The 20,899-nt window shown below is 54.5% G+C and overlaps 1 protein-coding gene across 3 annotated transcripts; it reads right to left on the reverse strand.

Annotated features, from left to right (window-relative positions):
- Positions 1-5,772: 5,772 nt before the first annotated feature.
- Positions 5,773-12,634, reverse strand: EPOP (elongin BC and polycomb repressive complex 2 associated protein). Of its 3 annotated transcripts, XM_077190859.1 has the most exons (3): positions 12,474-12,634; positions 10,864-11,258; positions 5,773-10,516 (listed from the first exon to the last, which is right to left on the reverse strand). In XM_077190859.1, the coding sequence occupies exon 3, from the start codon at positions 10,226-10,228 to the stop codon at positions 8,234-8,236; it is 1,995 nt and encodes a 664-aa protein (XP_077046974.1). In that variant the 5' UTR covers positions 10,229-10,516; positions 10,864-11,258; positions 12,474-12,634; the 3' UTR covers positions 5,773-8,233. The 3 variants fall into 3 exon arrangements, with proteins under 3 accessions (XP_077046974.1, XP_077046975.1, XP_077046973.1); XM_077190860.1 differs by lacking the exon at positions 12,474-12,634 and having other exon boundaries at positions 5,773-10,509; positions 10,864-12,239; XM_077190858.1 differs by lacking the exon at positions 12,474-12,634 and having other exon boundaries at positions 10,864-12,239.
- Positions 12,635-20,899: the final 8,265 nt, after the last annotated feature.

Raw genomic sequence — 20,899 nt, forward strand, 5'->3', positions numbered from 1 at the left:
CTCCTCCTCCTCCTCCTCCTCCTCCTCCTCCGTGCTGCCCCCTCCCCGCCTCTCCCGGGGGGACCGCCGGGGGAGACGGCGGGGACAGCGAGAAGCCACAAGAGCGGGCGGGGCGAGGCGCTGATGAAGGGACCGGGGGACAGCGCGGGGACAGCGCGGGGACAGCGGGGGTTGGCGGATGTGGCTCCGCGCCACGCAGGTCCCCCCCCCCCCTTTCTATCTGTCCCCCCCGCTTTCTGCTCGTCCCCCCCGTTTATTGCCGTCCCCCCCGTTTATCCCGGTCCCCCCGCCTGTCCCCGTCCCCCCCGGTTCGTCCCCATCCCTCCCAGTTTGTCCCAGTCCCCCCCAGTTTGTCCCCGTGTCCCCGTCCCCCCCTCCCGGTACAATCATGGCGGCGCCGCCCGCACGCTCCGGTAAAATTTGCGGTTCACGGATCTCGGCGCGGCCGGGCGGGCGGGTTTGCGCGCGGGTGATATTTTGGCTTTTTGGGGGGTTTTTTGACCCTTCCCCAACGCTTTGGGATGAGGATTTTGGGGTTTTTCCCCCTCCAGCCCCCTGTGCCCGGCTGGCATCGCGCTGCGGGTTCGTTCCCGATGGAGCGCTCCGCAGAGATGAGCCGACAGCGCTCCGTAAATCCCATTATCCCGAAATTCCCGGATCCCGGCTCCGCCAGCGCCACCGGCTGTCCTGGCCCGAGACTCCTCTGGAAAAGGGATTTAACCCCTTGGCACCTTGGGAAAGAGGATAAATGTTCCTTCCCCCCTCGGGGGTTTGCGCGCGGCAGGAAGAGTGGTGGGAATCAGCGGGAAAACAGGGAAATGATCCTGGAATATCGGGAATATTTATTTATGGGATTGTATGAGCAGGGAATGTGAAGAGAAAGGATCTTGAAATATTGGGAATATTTATTTATGGGATTGCACCTGTATGAAAGGAGTAGAGAAAAATTTTCCTGAAATATTGGGAATATTTATTTAGGGGATTACACCTGCTGGGAATGAGTGAAAAGATCCTAAATATTTGGAATATTTATTTTCTGGGCTCTTTTATTCCCCCCACCCCTTGTACTCCTGGAGAGTTTTGGGATGGATTTCCTGGCACAACATTCTACCCAAACACTCCAATCCCAAATCAGCCACAATTCCTGAGGATTTTTAGGGTTTTCCCACCATTCTGATCATCCTTCCTGCTCTGAATAATCCATAATGTTACCATTTTCAACCTAAATAACATCCTGAGCCTCCTTTTCCTCATCCCAAAAACCTCTGGAATCTTGGCCTGGCCCATCCTGGGATTTCTTTCAACCCAAACCCCAAAATTCTGGGGTTTTTTTACCCTTTTTGAGAACCCCTCAAGCATTCCACCCACGATTTTCCCTTTATCCCAATCCCTGAAAATCCCTGCAGGGGCGGGAATTCACTCAGCCTGAACTCCCTTTTTTCCAAGGATTCTCCCTGTATTTTCCCCCCTTTTTTTCCCCCCCTTTTCCTTTTATCTTTTGTGTTTAAGGAATTCTGGCCTTTGTATCCTGGAGACTTGGAATTGTCCCAGGATCAGATTCGGGATTTCCTCCCTTCCCTTGCCCACGGAGATCCTCGGACTTGAACTTTGAAAGGATTATAATTCCCATTAAATTCCCATTAAATTCCCATTAAATTCCCATTAAATTCCCATGTCTGCTGCCTCTTGCCCAGTGCCCAATGCCCAGTGACCACTCTGCCCACCGTGCTGTGGCCAGTACCCAGTACCTGGTGCCCAACCCCTCCTGCCTGGTGTCCAGTCCCCACTGCCCACTGCCCTGTGCCCATTGCCCTGTGCCCACTGCCCACTGCCCTGTGCCCATTGCCCGGTGCCCTGTGCCCACTGCCCGGTGCCCGGTGCCTGCTGTGCCCATTGCCCTGTGCCCTGTGCCCACTGCCCGGTGCCCGGTGCCCTGTGCCCGTTTCCCGGTGCCCTGTGCCCATTGCCCTGTGCCCGGTGCCCGTTTCCCGGTGCCCGGTGCCCTGTGCCCGTTTCCCGGTGCCCTGTGCCCATTGCCCTGTGCCCGGTGCCCGTTTCCCGGTGCCCGGTGCCCGTTTCCCGGTGCCCTGTGCCCATTGCCCTGTGCCCGGTGCCCGTTTCCCGGTGCCCTGTGCCCATTGCCCTGTGCCCGGTGCCCGTTTCCCGGTGCCCGGTGCCCATTGCCCTGTGCCCGGTGCCCGTTTCCCGGTGCCCGGTGCCTGCTGTGCACGGGGCGGGCCCGGGGCGGCGGCGGGGGCGGGCAGGAAGCGCCCGCGGCCCCTCGGGCTCGGAGCCGCATCCGGCCCGGGGCTGCGGGGGCGCAGGAAACGGGAAGGGGAACGGGGAGAGGGGGGAGTGGGGGAGGGAGGGAGGGCGGGGGGGAGAGGGGAGAGGGGAGAGAGGAGCGGCCCCGGGCAGTGGAGGGACACAGGGGAACCTCCAAGGGGCACATCTGGACCCTCACCCTCCATCCCTCCATCCGTCCATCCATCCATCCATCCATCCATGGATTCCATCCCTCCATCCCTCCATCCGTCCATCCATCCATCCATCCATCCATGGATTCCATCCCTCCATCCGTCCATCCATCCATCCATCCATGGATTCCATCCCTCCATCCCTCCATCCCTCCATCCGTCCATCCATGGATTCCATCCCTCCATCCCTCCATCCCTCCATCCGTCCATCCATCCATCCATGGATTCCATCCCTCCTCTCTCAGGACAAGTTGGAGATTCGGGATTCTGCAGCCTGGCAAGGAGAAGCTCCAGGGACACCCTGGAGCCTTTCCAGGGCCTCAAGGAGCTCCGGGAGAGCTGGAGAGGGGACAGGAGACAGGGATGGAGGGACAGGACACAGGGAATGGCTTCCACTGCGGCAGGGCAGAGGTGGACGGGATTTGGGGCAGGAGTTCCTGGCTGGGATGGAATTCCCAGAGCAGCTGTGGCTGCTCCATCCCTGGATGTGTCCCCGGCCAGGTGTGACAGGGTTTGGGCCATCCTGGGGCATGGGGAGGTGGCCCTGCCGTGGCGGGGGTGGCACTGGAGGGAATTTCAGGTCCCGTCCCACCCAAACCATCCAGGATCCCTCAGTTCCTCAGATCCAGAAAATTCTCAACTCGGAGCCCGCCGAAAGCCCTGAGGGACCAGCAGGAGGGGACAGGCTGGGGACAAGGTGGGACAGGTTTCCCATGAGTTGGAATTTCCCACCCCCCCCCAGTTGCTCTTTAGGAGTTTTGGGCCTGTGACCCGGGAATTAATCACTGCTGAGTGATTAATTGATTAATTAATTAATTAATTAATCACGACTAGGCCCTTGGCAGACAAAAAGCAGCCAAATTCTGGCACCTTTGAGGTTTCCCCCCAAAATTATGTGGAAGAAGTCACCGGCACTGCTCCAGCATGGATCAGAACAAACTAATGAGTCATTAATGAGTAATTAATGAGTGACACCAATCAGCTCAGCCCTGACTCACATCTGTCCCGAGGCTGAAATATATTTTGGAGCTTTGCAAGTCCCAGGAATGGGAAATTTTGATGAAACTGCCCAAAATGGGTGTGAAGGGGTTTGGGATGGGTTTGAGGATTCCCCAGAGGAGCTAAAACCAGCACTAATTAAGCTTCACATTAATTTAATGAGTGGATAAATTGAAACCATCGGTCCCGAGCAGGGTGTGGAGCAGTTGTGGCCCTGCTCTGCAGATTTTTGGGGTGATTTCCTAATTTAGACAAACCCTCCCCGCTCTCCCCTTCCTCCGCTCCGCCCTGCCTTGGTGGCAGCGGTGACACCAAAATAGCGGCGGGACCTGAAACTGAAACCGAGATTAGCGGCACCAAAGCTCGGCTTAAAGGGATCTGTCCAGGGTCCGCTCTGCCGGGATGGATTTGGGGGTTCTGGGGGCGTTTTCTCCTTTTCTGCTGCTGAGTTGTGGTGTTGGGGTGGGGGTGTTTCCCCCAGGAGGCTTCTGTCACTTCGGGAACCTCAGGTGTCTTCGCCAAATTTTAAAACAAATAAATTTATTTATTTCATTTCCTTCCCAAATAAAGGATGTGAAGTGGCATATCCCTGAATCCTGGGACAGGGAATGTTTATTTATGGGGCTGCACCTACAGGAAAGGAGTAGAGAGAAATTATCCTGAAATATTTTGAATATTTATTTGTGGGATTACACCTTCAGGGAATGAGTGAAGTGGAATAATTCTGAAATATTGGGAAAATTTTTCTTTGGGATTGCACCTTGCAGATCCCAAAATCTGTGTCACCCTTGGGATATCCCAGGAAACTCCCCTTGCCTTGGACCCAGAACAAAACCCAGGAGCAGTTTCCTGGCCGCATTCCTCTTTTTCTTGGGAACAAGATAAATAGGATAAATTCTAATTTATCGGGAATTAGAAATTCCCCCGGGAATTCCATTCCAGCCCTTCGGGCCGGAGGATTCCCCCGGAATCCAGGGAGCGCCGCTGGGCAGGCAGCTGGGGACCTCTGCTGGGAGAAGCTTAAAAATGCCCTTTTTTCCCCCAAAATCGCGTCTGGGCGGGCGGTGGGAGGGCGCCCTGCGGAGGGCGGCAGCGGCTCGGGTGTGCCCACAGCCCCCGGGGCACCGGGAGAGCGTCCGGTCCCCGGGTCCGCAGGGGAAGGGAGGAACCTCCCAGACCTGGGAATAACCCGGGAGACCGAGCTGCCCCTACAGCTCATCCCAGCGGGATCCTGGTCCTGGAGCTCATCCCAGTGGGACCCTGGTCCTGGAGCTCATCCCAGCGGGATCCTGGTCCTGGAGCTGATCCCACTGGGATCCTGGTCCTGGAGCTCATCCCAATGGGATCCTGGTCCTGGAGCTCATCCCACTGGGATCCTGGTCCTGGAGCTCATCCCAGCGGGACACTCATCCTGGAGCTGATCCCACTGGGATCCTGGTCCCACAGCTGATCCCACTGGGATCCTGCCGTTCATCCCTTTGGGATCATCATTCCCCAGCTCATCCAGGATCCCCATTCCTCACCACATCCCATTGGGATTCCCATCCTGCAGCTCATCCCATGAGGATCATCACTCCCTGCACCTCATCCCTTTGGGATCATCATCCCACAGCTCATCCCGGATCCCCATTCCTCACCACATCCCATTGGGATTCCCATCCTGGAGCTCACCCCAATGGGATCCTGCAGCTCCTGCCTTTGGGATCACCATCCCGCAGCTCATCCCAGATCCCCATTCCCACAGCTCATCCCGATCCCTCCCTCCCTGCATCCCAGACTGGAGCTGGGAGTTCCCTCGAAAAAAGGGGAATTTTTAATTAAAAAAAAAAAAAAAAAAAAAAAAAAAAAAAAGAGCAATGGGAATTTTTAATTCAAACATGGGAATTTTAAACTCAAAGAAATGGGAATTTTTAATCCAAAGGAATGAGATTTTTTTACCCCAAAGGAATGGGAATTTCCACTCCAGAGGAGCAAAGTTGGGGTTTTCCATTATTTTTCCCATCTTTGTTTTGCTTTCCTCCAACCCCAACCAAAAATGAACACAAGAATGGACTTTATGACCAAAAAAATCCAATCTTTTGCTCCTTTCTCCCACTTAATGAAAATTCCCCTCCCTTTGGCTCTCCTGGAAGTGAAATTTTACCCCCAAACCACCCCAGATTTGCTGATTTTCACCCCAAACCAAGCGATTCCAGGCCAAAAATTGTATTTTCTTTTATTTTTAAATTTATATTTCTTTTATTATGTTTATTTCCACTGCCACTCCATCCCCCTCACTCTATCTCTTATTTAAAGGTTTTTGTTTTTTTTTTTATTCTTTGGTAGCTTAAATCCCCTTAAACACCTCAAAACCAAAGCAAGAATTATCATAATTAACATCAGGATGATAATTCTTATTTTCATGATTATTGTTGGGCAATTCTGCTGCTCCAGGTGCCTTTTTAATGAAAATTTTGAGGTATTTTGAATTTTTTTTTAGGCCCCCAAATATTTACAGAACATTTACAGAAAATTTATTGAGATTTACAGAATATTTACAAATACTCACAATTATTTACATCCCAACCCCATGCACGAGCAGAGAAATGAAGAAAATCTCTGCCCAAAATGTGAATTTTTAATAGAAAAAGTGATTTTTAGCCGTATTTACACCGGGATAAAAATCTGGGCCACTCCCCCCGCAATTCCCGAGGTGATTTTATCCCTTGGAAAAATATTCCTGAGTTTTTCTGGGGGGGAGCTGAGGGGCCTGGAGGTTGCTGGATTTAAATATTTATATTTATATATTTATATTTATACTCATATAGGATTCTTAATATATTTATATGATTTGTAATATATATTTCTATTATTTTTATAGGATTATAAATATAAATATAAATATTCATTCCCAGCGTGCATCCCGGGATTTTTTTTTCCAACCCCACCCTCAAATTATTTTAAAATCCTTTATTTTTTTTAATAGAATATACATTTTTAACCCCACCCGAAATTCCATGGCGATTCCATGGAAAACCTCCCCTAAAATCCGCTTTTCTCACCACGTTTTCGTGTTGTTTGGGGGATTTTTTTGGGGAATAACTGCTCGAAAATCCCAATATTTTGCCGAGGGAATTTTCCCGCTACTCTGCTCAGCGGGAGGGGGCGAAATAAACAACAAAAAAAACCCGATTTAACAAAAAAAAAAACCGCTAAAAACCCAAATTAAACAAACACCGCTTTTAGCACCAATTCGCCACTTCCAGAGAAAACGGCGCCCAGCAGATCCCAAACATTCCCGGCCTTTAAAATCCCTTTCCCTCCCCCCGGCCCTTTCTTTTCCTTATTTTTTAAGGCGCTGATGGAATTTAAAAATGAAATTTAAAATAGGAATAAATCAAGCAGGCCGCGTGCGAAGATATTCCTTTCAATCATTCCCTTTTCCCGCGCAGCGATTTTTAATTTTGAAATTTTGTTTTGTTTTGTTTTTTTTGTTTTCGGGCCTAAATTTTGCAGAGAAAAGTAAGAATTTTCCAAGCGGGACCCCCGGAGAGAGCCGGGAATTTTTTTTTCTCCTGGAAAAAAAAAATTAGCTCAGGAAATTAAAAAAAAAAAAAAAACAAACCCAAAACAAACAACAAACAACAAAGAGCCCCAAAATAGCTTTGATTTTTTGGGTTTTTTAAGTTCCCAAAGCAGAGATTTGGGGGCCTTGATGGGCTGGAAATCCCATCGGGAATTTCCAAAGGTTTGGAAAAGTTCAAGCAGGGGAGGGAGGGAAATTCCAGCGAGGATCAAATCCTTTCATTCCCGATTTTCCCGGATTTTCTTCCCGGGATTCAAACCTTTTCCAGGGATGATTATCCCACAAATTCCTCACTTTTTCCCCCTTTTCCACCACTTTTTAAAAAGATTCTTTAGATTTCCATGGAGCAGCTTCAAGTCACTCCCTCTCCACCTCTCGTGCTCTCTCCCAACCTCCCGAAATTCCCGATTTTTTTTAAGTTGGCGTTTCCTCCCTGCCCCTCCACCAAGAACACCCCGCTGGAAAACCGGGATTTTCCGGATTTTCCACATTTTCCCCGGGATCCACTCGGCCCTGAAAGGAACGGGAGTTTTCCCTTTCCTGCGTGGGATTTTTATTGTTTTGATCCAATTTTTATGGAGGAAAAAGGAGAAACGAGGTCTGGGGTTTGGGACTTGTTTGGTTTTTTGGAGTAGGGTCGGGAGGTCAGGGCGGCGGGAGCTCCTTCATTCCCAGCTCATTCCCAGCTCCTTCATTCCCAGCTCATTCCCAGCTCGTTCCCAGCAGCCGCCTCATCCCTAAATCCCTTTCCTGGGAATCGCCTCCCTCGTTTCCAGCGGCCCGCGGAGTTTTTGGGAAATTATTTGTGTTCCTTCGCGCGCTTTAACCTCACCCTAAAACTCCTCCCAAACCCAACATCCCGCAGCGCCCGCGGCCCCAAATCGACCCAAACCAGCTCCAAATTAGCCTCAAATCGGACCCAAATCGTCCCGAAATCAGGCCAAAATCAGCCCCAAATGAGCCCCAAGTCGGACCCAAACCAGCCCCATGTCAGCTCCAAATCGGACCCAAATCAGCTCCAAATAGGCCCCAAATCAGACCCAAATCGAGCCAAAATCAGCTCCAAATGGCCCCAAATCAGCCCCAAATCCCCGCGCGGCTCCTCCGGGCAGCCCCTTCCCCACGCGGGGCTGGGGCGGCCCCGCTCCCATCCCGGGCACCTCCCGCGCTCCTGGGATTTGTCCTGCGCTGCTCAGGGATCCTCCAGGCTGGCGCAGCCGCGGAATTTGAGGCTGGGGGGCACGGGGATGGCGCTGCCGCCCAGGTGCCACCGCCACAGCGGGTGCGTCTTGGACAGCGCCCAGGAGTTTTTGCCGCCCAGCGACGAGGCCGGGCACAGGTCCCCGTCCTCGCCCACCACCAGCGAGGGCGTGCAGGGGAAGTTGCCCATCAGGCTGAAGGAATTCCGAGGCGGGCTGGCCTTGCAGGGAGCGTTTCCCTTCCTGGAATTCCTGCGGGGAGTTTTTGGCGGCCTGGCTTTGGAGGGGCCGCGCTGCCTCTCGGTGACCCTGGCCAGGCGCCGCCGTTTGGCGCTGCCGTCCTGGCGGCTCCGCAGCGCCGCGGGGCTCCCGGTTCCTCCGCGGGGTTGGAACCGCAGCTCCGCTCCCCTCCAGGGCTCCGGGCTGCCCCGGCCCTGCCGCAAACCTTTCCCGTCCACGTTGAATCCCTTGGCGTAGCACCACAGCTTGGACTGGCGGATCAAGCGGTCGAAATGCTCCGGCCGGGGCTCGCCGAGGGCAGCGGGGCTCGCCCGCAGCTCCGGGGCCGGTTCGGGGGAAGGCGCCGGCCCCGGGGAGGCTCCGCTGGGCCGCTCTAACGAGGAGCTTTTGTTCGAGGCGTCTTTGTGCAAATCCTTCCCGCCGGCGTCCCCAAAGCCGCGCTCCTTTTGTGGCGGGGCCCCCCCGGGGATGCTGCTGCTCGGGGAGGGAGGGGGCGAGGAGGAGGAGGAGGAGGAGGAGGAGGAAGAGGAGGAAGAGGAAGAGGAGGAGGAGGAGGAGGCAGGGGAGGCCTCGTGCCTCGCGTACAGCCCCGGCTGAGCCCCCGGCGCTGCCGCCGCGCTCAAACTTTCCAAAGTTGACGCTCGCAGGGTGCGGGCCCAGAGGTGCTGCGAGAGGAAGAGGAGCTCGGGGTCGGGGCGCAGCGCCTTGCTCGGGGGGGGCTCCGCCGGCCGCTCCTCCCCGAGCGGCTCCCGGGGGGCCTGGAAGCGGGGCAGGGCCGCCTGCCGGTACCGCGTGCTCTGCACCGAGTCCCCGCTGCACAGCGAGCTGCTCTCCGACTCCGAGGAGCTGCCCTCCTCGCTGCTGCACGAGCTGTCCCCTTCCTCCTCTTCCTCCTCCTCTTCCTCCTCCTCCTCCTCCTCCTCCGAGGAGTCGCTGGAGGTGGCGGGGCTGGACGCGGCGAGGTCCAGGCTGGAGTCCGAGTCGCTGGAGTAGCCGGCGGACGTGCCCTGGCGCTTGGAGGCGGGGAAGCCGCGGCACCGGCCCTTCCTGGCGGCCGCGGGCCCCGCTCCGAGCGGGAGGAGCCCCCGGGGGCGGCCCGGGGCCCGCCGGTGCCGGCCCGCGGGCCCTGGGAGCGCGCAGGGCTGCGCGGCCGCGGGGCCCAGCAGCGCCAGCTCTCGGGGGCAGCCGGCCAGGACCCCCCCAAAGAGCCCCCCCCGGGCGGGCTGGAGCTGCTGCGGGCCGGGGGCCGGCATGGCCCGGCCGGGGGCACCGCAGCAGCCGCCGGCTCTGCAGGGCGGGGGCCGCGGGCAGGGGAAGAACTCCCCGGGGCCCGGCAGCAGCAGCTGCTCCCTTCTCCTGCTCTTCCTCCTCCTTTTCCTGCGGCGGAGGCTCTTGCAGGAGGTGCAGAGAGCCTCCAGGTCCGCCTTGGAGATGAGCGAGCACTTCACGGCGCGCGTGGGCACCGAGTTGATGGCCTTGAGGGTCCGCAGCTCGGCCAGGTCGCAGCGACGGCTCTTGATCTTTAAGGTTTCCATCTTCTTGCTGATGGTGGTCCTGGGGATGTCCTTGAACAGGTCGCTGAGCACCTGGGCCAGCGCGAACATCTGGGTGCCGTTGATCTGTAAGTAGCCCAAGTTGATGCCTTCGATCTGTTGGTAGCCGGCGTGGAAATGGCCCGGCCGGGCTTGCACGCTGTAGTCCATGGTGGCCGGAGCGATCCCCAAGGTCCCCTCGCAGGTCAGGAACATTTTTCCGAGGTTGTTTTTTGCTGCTTTTTTCACTTTGTCCCTCTCAAAGAGGGGCAGGGAAAATCAGGAAAATCAGGACATTTGTGTTTCCACTCGCTGATCACACACATCCCTCCGGAGAGGGGCCAGAGGGGGAGGGGAGGTGAAAAAAAACAAGGAAAAGAGGGGAAAAAAACCCCAAAAAAACCCCAAAAAATCCGATCTCGCTTTCAAACGCTCCGGTTGAGGATTGGCAACATCTCCCGAACACCCAATTCCTGCTCCGGGGCTCGGCTCCTCGTCTGCCCCCTCCCCGGCGAGGAAAAAAAAGAGAAAAAAATTAAGAAGTCAAACATCTCTCATCGCCCGGGCCGGCCCCGCACCCACCTCCGCCTCCCAAATAATCCCTTTTTTGGGGGGGGGGGGGGGGGGATCGGTGTAAATCACCCGAGAGCCGGAGCGGACAAAGCTCGGGGGGCGCGGGGGGGCCCCGCGTTCCCTCCGGGGACACCCCCGGGAACGCCCCCGGCTCCATCGGGTGTCCCCGAACCCCAAATTTCCCCCGCGCGCCCTCCCCAAACCCCGCGCACACAATGGGGACCCCCCCGCACCGCGGTTCCCCCCTCGAAAAGCCCCAAATAAAATCCCCAAATCACCGTGGTTCCGAGGTGGCGGCAGCGCGGGCGCCTCCGCTTTGTTTCCGCGGTTTAAATGGATTTTTCGATGGTTTTTTGGGTTGGTTGAAGAGGTCGCTGCGCCTTCCCAAATGTGGATTCCTCTGGGATGGGTGTGTGGAGGAATATTTTTAATAAAGCGTGAAAAATGTTCCTTCTAGGCGGCTTGTTCGAAGTCATCGCCTCGGCCACAATTCATCCTGCAGCTTATTAATTAATTGCTAATTAATTGCATTTATTAGCTGGCGTCCACAGTAACAGCGGTGGAGAAAAAGAGAGTTCGGAGAGAGTTGTATTCTTCTTTTTTTTCCCTTTTTTTTTTTTTACTCGCACATCGTCTTTATTCACTTCGTGTCTTTTTTTTTTCCATTCGAATTCTTTGTTAAAAGGGAAAAAAAAAGGTAAAAAGAAAAAAAAAAAAAAAACAGGAGAAAAAAAAGAAAAAAAAAGGAAAATAAAAATTTGGAAAAAATACCCCAAAAAAGGAAAAAAAAAGAAGAAAAATAAAATTAGGGAGGGGAAAATAAATTTTTAAAATGGGAAATAATAGAGGAATAAAAAGGGAATTCTCTCTCACACCTCGGAGCTGCTAAACTTTATTTCCAACTTTAAATCCCAAGGTTCCTTCGGTGTTTAGCAACTCTCCCGCGGTGCTTTCCCAAAAAAAAAACCAAAAAAAAAAACACAACAAAAAAAACCCCACAAAAAATCCCGAAAAGAAAAGAAACCCAAACAAAAAACCCTACAAAAACCCCAGGCTGCAGATTCCTCTTTGCAAAAGGGGGGGGAAATGGGAAAAAATAATTTAAAAATTCCGATTTTATGCGCTGGGCTCCATTGTGGCGGGTCCCTCCGAACCTGAGGCCGCTGGAGCGGGGTCTGAGCTCCTGCTCAGGAGGCGAATTTTGGGGAAACTGTTCCCAGGGAAACCTTCCCGGGGGCAGGGAAGCGGCGGCTCCGCTCCCTCCCCAGCCCCTTTTTTGTCTCCTGCATGAAAAGTTGGGTTTGTTCTTCTCCTTCTGGGTTTTGGTTTTTTTTTTTTGGGGTTGTTTGGGGTTTTTTTTTTTTAATTTTAATCCGAAATTTGATGATAATGATTTGTTGGAGCACGAGAGATCCCAAATTAGCAACGATCCCAGAGGAGGAGGAGGAGGAGGAGGAAAAGAGGAGGAGGAGGAAAAGAGGAGGAGGAAGCGCATTCCTGAGCGAGCGTGTAAAAAAAGAAAATTTAAAAAAAAATTTAAAATGACTCCAATCCGCAAGCGGGGATCACCTGATCGCTTTTCCCGCTGATCCCAAAGGGATCCCTGCGGGATCTCCCCCTTTTTCCAGCACCCATGGGTGCTCCCCTGCACCAAAAAAATCCCAATTTTCCACCCCAATCCCCCACATTTCCCCCCCCGGTTTCGCACAGGAGAGAATTTCCTGAAGGGAATTTTCCAACAAAAATCCCCCAAATCCCTCTTTGTTCGGGAAAAGGGGTTTGGGGGCCACCAAAATGAAAAATTCCCCAAATTTTCAGCGGCGCTGGAGCTTTTCTGGGAATCCTGGGGTTAAATTCCCTTTTCCACACGGAGCCAGAGCCATTTTACCTTTGGGCTGAGCTCGGCCGGGAGGGAGGAGCGGAGCGGGGAGGAAATTTCAGGAATTCTGCCCCTCCCAGGGGATCCCGAAAGGCTCTGGGAAAACCCCAAATCCCAGGGAATTTTCCCCAAAATCCCGAGGGGGGACCTGGGGGAGCAGCCGGAGCCCCCCGAGCGGAAGGGGGCTGGGGGATGCGTGCAGACGTCATTTCCCAGGGAATCTGGGAGCGCCAGGAGGGGATTTTTTGGGAAAAGGGTGAAATTCCACTCGGGATTCCACGTGGGGTGTGTCTGCAGGGACGCGGTTTGAGACATGGAAATGCTTTCTATTTATAAATATATTTATTTTTAATTCGTGTATTCTATTTATATTGCAGTGGGCAGGGCACAGGCGGGAGGCGCTTCCCGAATAAACTCATTTTTATCCCAAATAAACTCATTTTAATCCCAAATAAACTGGTTTTTATCCCAAATAAACTTGTTTTTTATCCCAAATAAACTCATTTTAATATCAAATAAACTCATTTTATCTCAAATTCCTGGCGTTGCTGCCCCAGGTCCCCTCCGTGTCCCCTGCCCCTCCCGTTATCAATGCACGGCTCACTCTTGGCTGGGGTTTTTTGCTCTTTTGGGTTTTTTACTCTTTTAGGGTTTTTTTTAGGCCTGGAGATGGGAACAGCCAAGGATTGGGATCTTCCAGGGTCCCACCGAGGGATCCCTGGGGTGGATTTTTTTTGGGGAATGAGCTCAGCCAGAAAACCTGGAACTGTCTGTATTGGAATATCCCAATATCTGAATATGGGAATATCCAAATATTGGAATATCTGAATATGTGAATATCACAGTATCTGAATATGGGAATATTGGAATATCTGAATATCCAAATATCCAAATGTCTGAATATGGGAATATCAAAATACTGGAATATCCAAATATCCGAATATCCACATATTAGAATATCTGAATATCAAAAAATCTGAATATCAGAATATCTGAATGTCCAAATATCTGAAGATCCAAATGTTTGAGTATCTGAATATTGGAATATTCCAATATCCAAACATTGGAATATCCAAGTATTTGTGTTTATTAATGCATTTAATTGGGTATTTATTGGTGTGTGCATCTGGGTATTTGTGCACTTCTGTACTTCTACATTTGTTTATATATTTATATATAAGTTTATATATTTGTATATAAATTATTTTTATTTATTTTAAATTTTAATATTTATATGTAATTTATTTTAAATATACACTTATGCTTTTATACATTATTTATTTTTATATGTGTTTCTTTTTTTACATAATTATGCATTTCTGTATTCACGCATTCCCATCCCAGCCCAATCCCTGCTCCCCACGGGGGAATTCCCAACCCTTCCAGGCCACAGGGAAACACCCGGAGAATTCCTGGGATAATCCTCACCTGGGAAATTCCCCCCTCGGCCATTGGACCCCAGGAAAGAGGAACTTCATAGAAATTGCCCCAAACCGGGGGTGCCAGACTTCTTTCCCACCCCCGAGGGGAGAATGGGAGATTTGGGATAAAAAAGGGGGGGAAATCCTGGAGGGCACACGGATTTGCCAGGAAAACCCCCAAAATGGGATTAGAAATTAATTAGTCCCTTCCCAAATGAATTATTCCCGTTACAGGGAATGGTTTTATCCACTCCCTTTCCTTGTGGGAAGCAAAAAATTATTCCTAAAACAATTTGGGGTAAAATAGAAAAGTTTGGGATACAACTGATAGATTTGGGATAAATTTAAAAATAAATTTAAAACCCCCTTGGAACATTTTGAAACCACAGCGAGTGTGGTGTTACCAAACCCTAAAAGGGTGGGAAAAAAATCCCATTTTTTAGGCTTTTCTTTTTTACTTCTTCCCAAGTATTTCCGGTGATTGAGGAGTTTGTTCGGGATGTGAATGGATGCTCCCGAATTCCCGGGATTTTCCAGGGGATTGAGAGCGGAGCAGCTGCTCCGTGACCCGCGGCGACCCCGCTGACCCCAAAGCGACCCCGGCCCCACCCCGGAGCGCTCAGAAATGCAAAGTTGGGGTTTTCGGGAATTTGGGAAGAGCAGGAAGAGTGGGAAGGGAGAGGGGAGGGGTTTTGTTGTCCAGAATGGGGGTTTTGGGGATAAAAAAGGGAAAATCGCGTTTGGAGAGACTCAGCCCTAAAAGGGTCATGAATTCCCTTGGGATGGGAAGCCTTGGAAAGGTTTTGATCCCAAAAATCGATGGATTGGGGACCAAAAAAAAAAAAAAGGGAGAATGCTCGGGGAGTGGAGATTCATCCCAAAATTCCTGGACTTGCCTGAATTCCCCATTTTCCTTTTGAGGTGACACAGGAGAATCCTGCGGGAAGATCCCTCTTTTTGGGGAAAAACCTGGAAATCCTGTGGAAAGGTCTCTCCTTTTGGGGGGGAAGATGGGAATCCTGGGAAAAGGTGTCTCACTTTAGGGGGAAAATACGGGAATGCTGTGGAAATGTCCCTCTTTGGGGGAGAAACCAGGGAATTCAGTGGAAATTCTCTTCCTTTTGGGGAAAAACCTGAACTCCTATGGAAAGGCCTCTCATTTTAAGGGAAATATGGCAATCCGGTGGAAAAGTCACTCTTTTGGGGGAAAAATATGGGAATCGTGTGGAAAAGCCCATCTGTTCTTGTTGAAAGGGACATAAAAACCCATAAAATCCCGTCCCAGGGATCATCCCGGGGTTATTTTTACCCTAAAACAATCCGAATTTGGGACTTTCCCGCTCCCCGGCGCTGCCGCCCTGTCCCCACACGGTGGCAATGTCAGCCCGGCTGCTCCAGGAATTCCCAAAAAACTTTGGGAATTTTTCCTCGGAGGAGCTTCAGGTCGGATTTTAGGAATAATTCCTCCCCTGGAGGGCGCTGGAAAGGCAGCGGGGGAGGGAGAATTCCCGGGAATGTTCAGGATGTGGCACCTGGGGACACGGGGCCAGGAAAGGGTCGGGCTCGGGGGTCCTGGGGGACTTTTCCAAGGGAATAATTCCAGGATTTCGGGAATCCATGGAGCCTTTCACCCCGGAAGTGAAAGGGGGTGACCCTGGGGGTCTCTCCCGCCCCGTTCCCAATCCCAGGATTTGCCGCTGGATCCCCTTGGAAGGAGCCGGGAGCTGGACCCAGAGGGACCCTCGGGCACAGAATACAGAGGGGAAAATCCTGGAGAATCCTGGAAAATCCTGGAAAATCCTGGAAAATCCTCATCCAGGCCCCACACTGCCCCTCCAGGGTGGCCGATCCTGAGGGGGATCCCGATCACCCCAAACCCGTCCCTGCCCCGCCCCGGACCCCAAACTCGGATCGGTCCCCTGGGCTGCAAACACGGAATAAAAACGAGGAATAAAAACCAGGAATAAAAACGAAAAATAAAACCCAGGAATAAAATCCAGGAATAAAAACCGAGAATAAAAACCAGGAGTAAAACCCGGGAATTCAGCCGAGAGGGGGAGCGAGGATCGCGAGGAGCGCCAGAGCTCCAAATTGCGTCTCCATGGCAACGCCGGGCGATGCCGCGGCCCCGCCGCTCTCCTGGGGCTGGGGCCGGCTCTCCCCGCCTTCATCTCTCCCCTTCCATCCTTTTTTCCCCGGTTCTTCATCCCCCTTTTACCCTTCTGAAATTTGCCTTGGTGACTCAGCGCGGGCAGAGGGATCAGCGCCCTCTGTTTGTCCTCAGCGCTCTCCCAAATCCAGCCTGGAGCTGGTTCCTTCCCAGGATGGAATTTCGGGGAGCTGCAGGAAGGAGCCTCAGCCCACCCCGGGCTCTGCTCCGCTCCCGGCTGCAGCTGGAACCCAAATGTGCCTTAAAAACCCCAATCCCACAAAATTTAGGAGGGATCCCAGGGCCAGGAGGGATCCCAGGGCCGGTAGGGCTCCGAGCCCCAGCTGTGGCGGGTCCCGCTCTGTCGCTGTCCCCAGGGCGACCCGGGGTGGCCTCAGCGCCGTGTCCCGGCGCCAGCCCGGGCCCTCAGCCGCGGCGAGGAACACTTCATCCCGGCCCTAGCGCCCCATCCTCCTCTTTTTTCCATTTTTTTCCCTTTTTCCCCCTTTTTCCGGCAGCGAGGTGTGAGCCATGACTCAGCTCCCTCCTCCCGGCGCGGCTCGAGCTGCACATCCCCGCCTCGGCTGGGCACGGAAAATCCCCAGACCCTTCTCACTTCCCCATCCAGCTCCCATCTCCCACAGTTCCAGAGCTGGCCCTGTCCCTGTCCCATCCCTGTCCCTGTCCCTGTCCCTGTCCCTGTCCCTGTCCCTGTCCCTGTCCCATCCCTGTCCCTGTCCCTGTCCCTGTCCCTGTCCCTGTCCCTGTCCCATCCCTGTCCCACCCTGTCCCTGTTCCTGTCCCACCCTGTCCCTGTCCCACCCCCATCCCTGTCCCATCCCTGTCCCTGTCCCTGTCCCTGTTCCTGTCCCTGTTCCTGTCCCTGTCCCATCCCTGTCCCTGTCCCATCCCTGTCCCTGTCCCATCCCTGTCCCATCCCTGTCCCTGTTCCTGTCCCTCTCCCTGTCCCTGTCCCATCCCTGTCCCTGTCCCTGTCCCTGTCCCATCCCTGTCCCATCCCTGTCCCTGTCCCATCCCTGTCCCTGTCCCACCCTGTCCCTGTTCCCGCTGTTTTGTCCCCACTCTGGGATTGTGGCTCTTCCCGGGATGCTTTTCCTCCTCTCTGCTGCCCTTCCTCCTCCTCCTCCTCCTCCCAGCACAAACCCCACAAACCCGCGGTGTTTTCCCCTCTCTCCCTGTCCCCAGGAGCTGTCACCCCCCTCATCCCTCCTGGGACAACCCCTGCAGTGGCCAGAGGTCCCATGGAGCTGTGCCCAGGAAATCGTGGAATTCTGAGGGGATTTAGGGATCAAAGTGTCACACGGAGCACAAAAAGGTGACAAATTCGGGGTGGAAAGGGACATTTGACCCTGCTGACCCCATTCCTGTCCATCCTCTTCCTCCTATATCATGCACCAACAATTCCCACAGCAGGGAAATTTTATTCCCATACAATTCCCATAAATTTCTGATAAATTCTCTTTTATTCCCATAAAACTCTTCCTCCTGAGCATCTGGAAAAGCCCCTGGAATCTTCCAGGAATTTCTGCTCCCCAAGCCCCTGGGAATGGGGGTGACCCCTGAATTGAAGCCATTCCCGCGTCCCTGCCGTGTCCTTGTCGCTGTCCCTGCTGTCACAGGGGTGTCCCAGGTGCACTTTTCAACCTTTTGGCCTTTCCCAAAATGTCCCGAGGCCGTTTCAGGGTTTTTGGGGGGATCTGTTCCATGGCCGATCCCACAATTCCCGCCTGTTACTGGGGGAATCCTGGGAAGCAGAGGAAAGGAGGGATTGAGCCCAGCATGGCCAGCCCCAGTTTGGGGTCAGGGCAGGATTTCATGTGGGATCATGGAAATCTCGGTCACCCCCCCAAAGCTGCTCCTTCCCCCGGGAAAATCCTCTTAGGGCCGCCGGGAGGAATCCCAAAGCCCTGGGAAGCAGCTGGGGTCCCTTCCCGGCTCTGTCCCCATTAATGGCCAGGATTTGTCCCCATTTAGGGCCAGATCTGTCCCCATTTAGGGCCAGTTCTGTCTCCATTTCTGGTCAGGATCTGTCCCCGTTAATTCTCAGACTCTGGGGGCCACCCCTGGAGTGGCCAAAACCCCATGGAGCAGAGGGAAATAATGGAATTCTGTGGGGATTTAGGGATCAAAGTGTCACAGGGAGCACAGAGAGGTGACAAATCTGAGGTGGAAAGGGACATTTGGTCCTCCTGTTCCCCTTTTCCACCCCTTTCCTGTCCATCCTCTTCCTCCTCCCTCATGCTCCAAGAATTCCTTGCCCACACCACATTTTGGGATGAAAATCCTGCATTTTTGCTGCTGAGGGATAATTCCTCCCCCTTATCCCAGCCCAGGAATGTGACCTGGAAATCTGGGACCACTCCCATCCCATCCTCCTCCTCGGGGGGGTTAAAAGCCGTAAAAATTCCCCATTTCCCAGGAAATTTGGGAATTTGAGGCCAAGGCCACCCCCCCGAGGGACGGCAGCGCCCGGCTCAGGGGACCCAAAGCTGCGGCTCCGGTTCCCGGTCCCTGTCCCGGCTGTCCCCGGTTGCCATGGAGATTTTCCCTCTTCCCGGTGCCCGCAGGGAAGCAGCAGGAGCGGCGGGGACAGGGAGGGGACAGGGAGGGGACACTGCGGAGCACGCAGAGCTGCCACCACAGGGGCACTGCCACCATCAGGGCACTGCCACCACCAGGACACTGTCACCACCAGGACACTGCCACCACCGCAGAGCTGCCACCACCGCAGAGCTGCCACCACCAGGACACTGCCACCATCAGGGCACTGCCACCACCGCAGAGCTGCCACCATCAAGGCACTGTCACCACCAGGGCACTGTCACCATCAGGACACTGCCACCATCAGGGCAGTGACACCACCAGGACACTGCCACTACAGGGGCACTGCCACCACCAGGGCACTGCCATCACCGCAGAGGTGCCACCACCAGGACGCTGCCACCACCACCAGGACACTGCCACCACCAGGACACTGCCACCACCAGGACGCTGCCACCACCATCAGGACACTGCCACCACCACCAGGACACTGCCACCATCAGGGCACTGCCACCATCAGGGCACTGTCACCACAGGGGTACTGCCACCACCAGGGCACTGCCACCACCAGGGTGTTGCCACCATCAGGGCACTGCCACTACAGGGGCACTGTCACCATCAGGGCACTGTCACCACAGGGGCACTGCCACCATCAGGGCACTGTCACCACAGGGGCACTGCCACCACCAGGGCACTGCCACCACCAGGGTGTTGCCACCATCAGGGCACTGTCACCATCAGGACACTGCCGCCATCGGGGCACTGCCACCATAAGGGCATTGCCACCATCACAGCACCCCAGAGATTCCCAGGAGCGGGGCTGGGTGGTGACACCAGAAATTTAGGGGATTGCGAGGGAAATGTCCTCGCTTTTCCCAGCATTCCAGGTGGATTTTGGGAATATGAGCAAGGACTAGGAGGAATTTTGGAGATACTGCTGAGGAACGTGAGGAATTTTGGGAATATGAGGATGGAAAAGGCTCATTCCCAATCCAGCATCGCAGGCAGGACCCTACAGAGTCCCAGGAGTGGGGCTGGGGGGTGACCCCACAGACTGAGGGGATTGGGAAGGGAATAATCCCAACATTCCTGCAGGATTCCAGGCGGGTTTGGGGTTGGAAAAGGCGAATTCCCGGGATGGGCTGCGAGGGCCGGAGCGTGACTGGGAGCGGTAAAAACGGGAGCGGGGGCGCGGGGCCGGGCCCGGCGGGGACACGGAGCCGCTGCCGAGGGACAGATGGCGGTGGGAGGGATCCGTGAGGAGCTGCGGCAAAAATCCCAGCGAGAACAGCTCGGGAGAGGATCGGGATTGGCTCGGGGAACTCCTCCCGGGAGAGGGAGGGCGAGGAGGGAGAGGAGGGCTGAGCCTGGGGAGCAGAAATCCTCTCCTAGTTGTGGGTTTGGGGTGGGATGGACAGGATTGCAGCCCTAAATTCCCGGGAATCCCAGTGGATGGGCTCTCAGTGGCACTGGTGGCACTGGGAATGTCCCAGCGCTGTTGGAGTGGCACTTCCCAGCCCTGTGTGCACCCCAAAAATACCAAAATCGCCCCAAATCTGCTCCTTGGCAGCATTTGGTGCCCCTGGTTTTGGGATTCCAGGCCAGTGCTGCCTCCACAGGGATGGAATCCCACTGGATCCAGGGAGAGATCCAGGATCAGCCCTGGGACAGCCCTGAGCCAGGGAGGGGTGGGGATGGAGGGGGTGGGATATGGGATGGACCCATGGCGGGGTGGGATGTGGGATTTGGGATATGGGATTTGGGATGTGGGGTGGATCCATGGGATGGAGGAGGGATCCGTGGGGCGTGGGATGGATCTCTGGGGGGTGGGATGGGATGTGGGATTAGGGATGGCCCCTGGCACCAGGAGGCCCCAAATTCCCCAGTGGCAGCTCCAGGAGGGCAGGATCTGGGGCTGATGAGGGGTTTTTAATGCCAGGGGGTGGAATTTTATCTCCACATCAGGACAGGGGCAGCACTGGGAGATGATGGGGTGGCACTGGGAGATGATGGGGTGGCACTGGGAGGCTGTGGGGTGGCACTGGGAGATGATGGGGTGGCACTGGGAGGCTCTGGGGTGGCACTGGGAGATGATGGGGTGGCACTGGGAGGCTCTGGGGTGGCACTGGGAGATGATGGGGTGGCACTGGGAGGCTGTGGGGTGGCACTGGGAGGCTGTGGGGTGGCACTGGGAGGCTGTGGGGTCACCCAGGATCACAGGAGGAGCCGCCCGTGCCCATCGCAGGGCAGGGACACGGGGACACATTGCAGCGGGTGCTGTCCCCGTGCCAGCCCTGGCCCCC

Source organism: Agelaius phoeniceus, chromosome 26 (assembly GCF_051311805.1).
Source record: "Agelaius phoeniceus isolate bAgePho1 chromosome 26, bAgePho1.hap1, whole genome shotgun sequence".
NCBI classification, from domain to species: domain Eukaryota; kingdom Metazoa; phylum Chordata; class Aves; order Passeriformes; family Icteridae; genus Agelaius; species Agelaius phoeniceus.

Bases quoted from the DNA above. Each gene is read 5' to 3' on its own strand.
- EPOP (XM_077190859.1), bottom strand. From the start codon at position 10,228: ATGTTCCTGACCTGCGAGGGGACCTTGGGGATCGCTCCGGCCACCATG.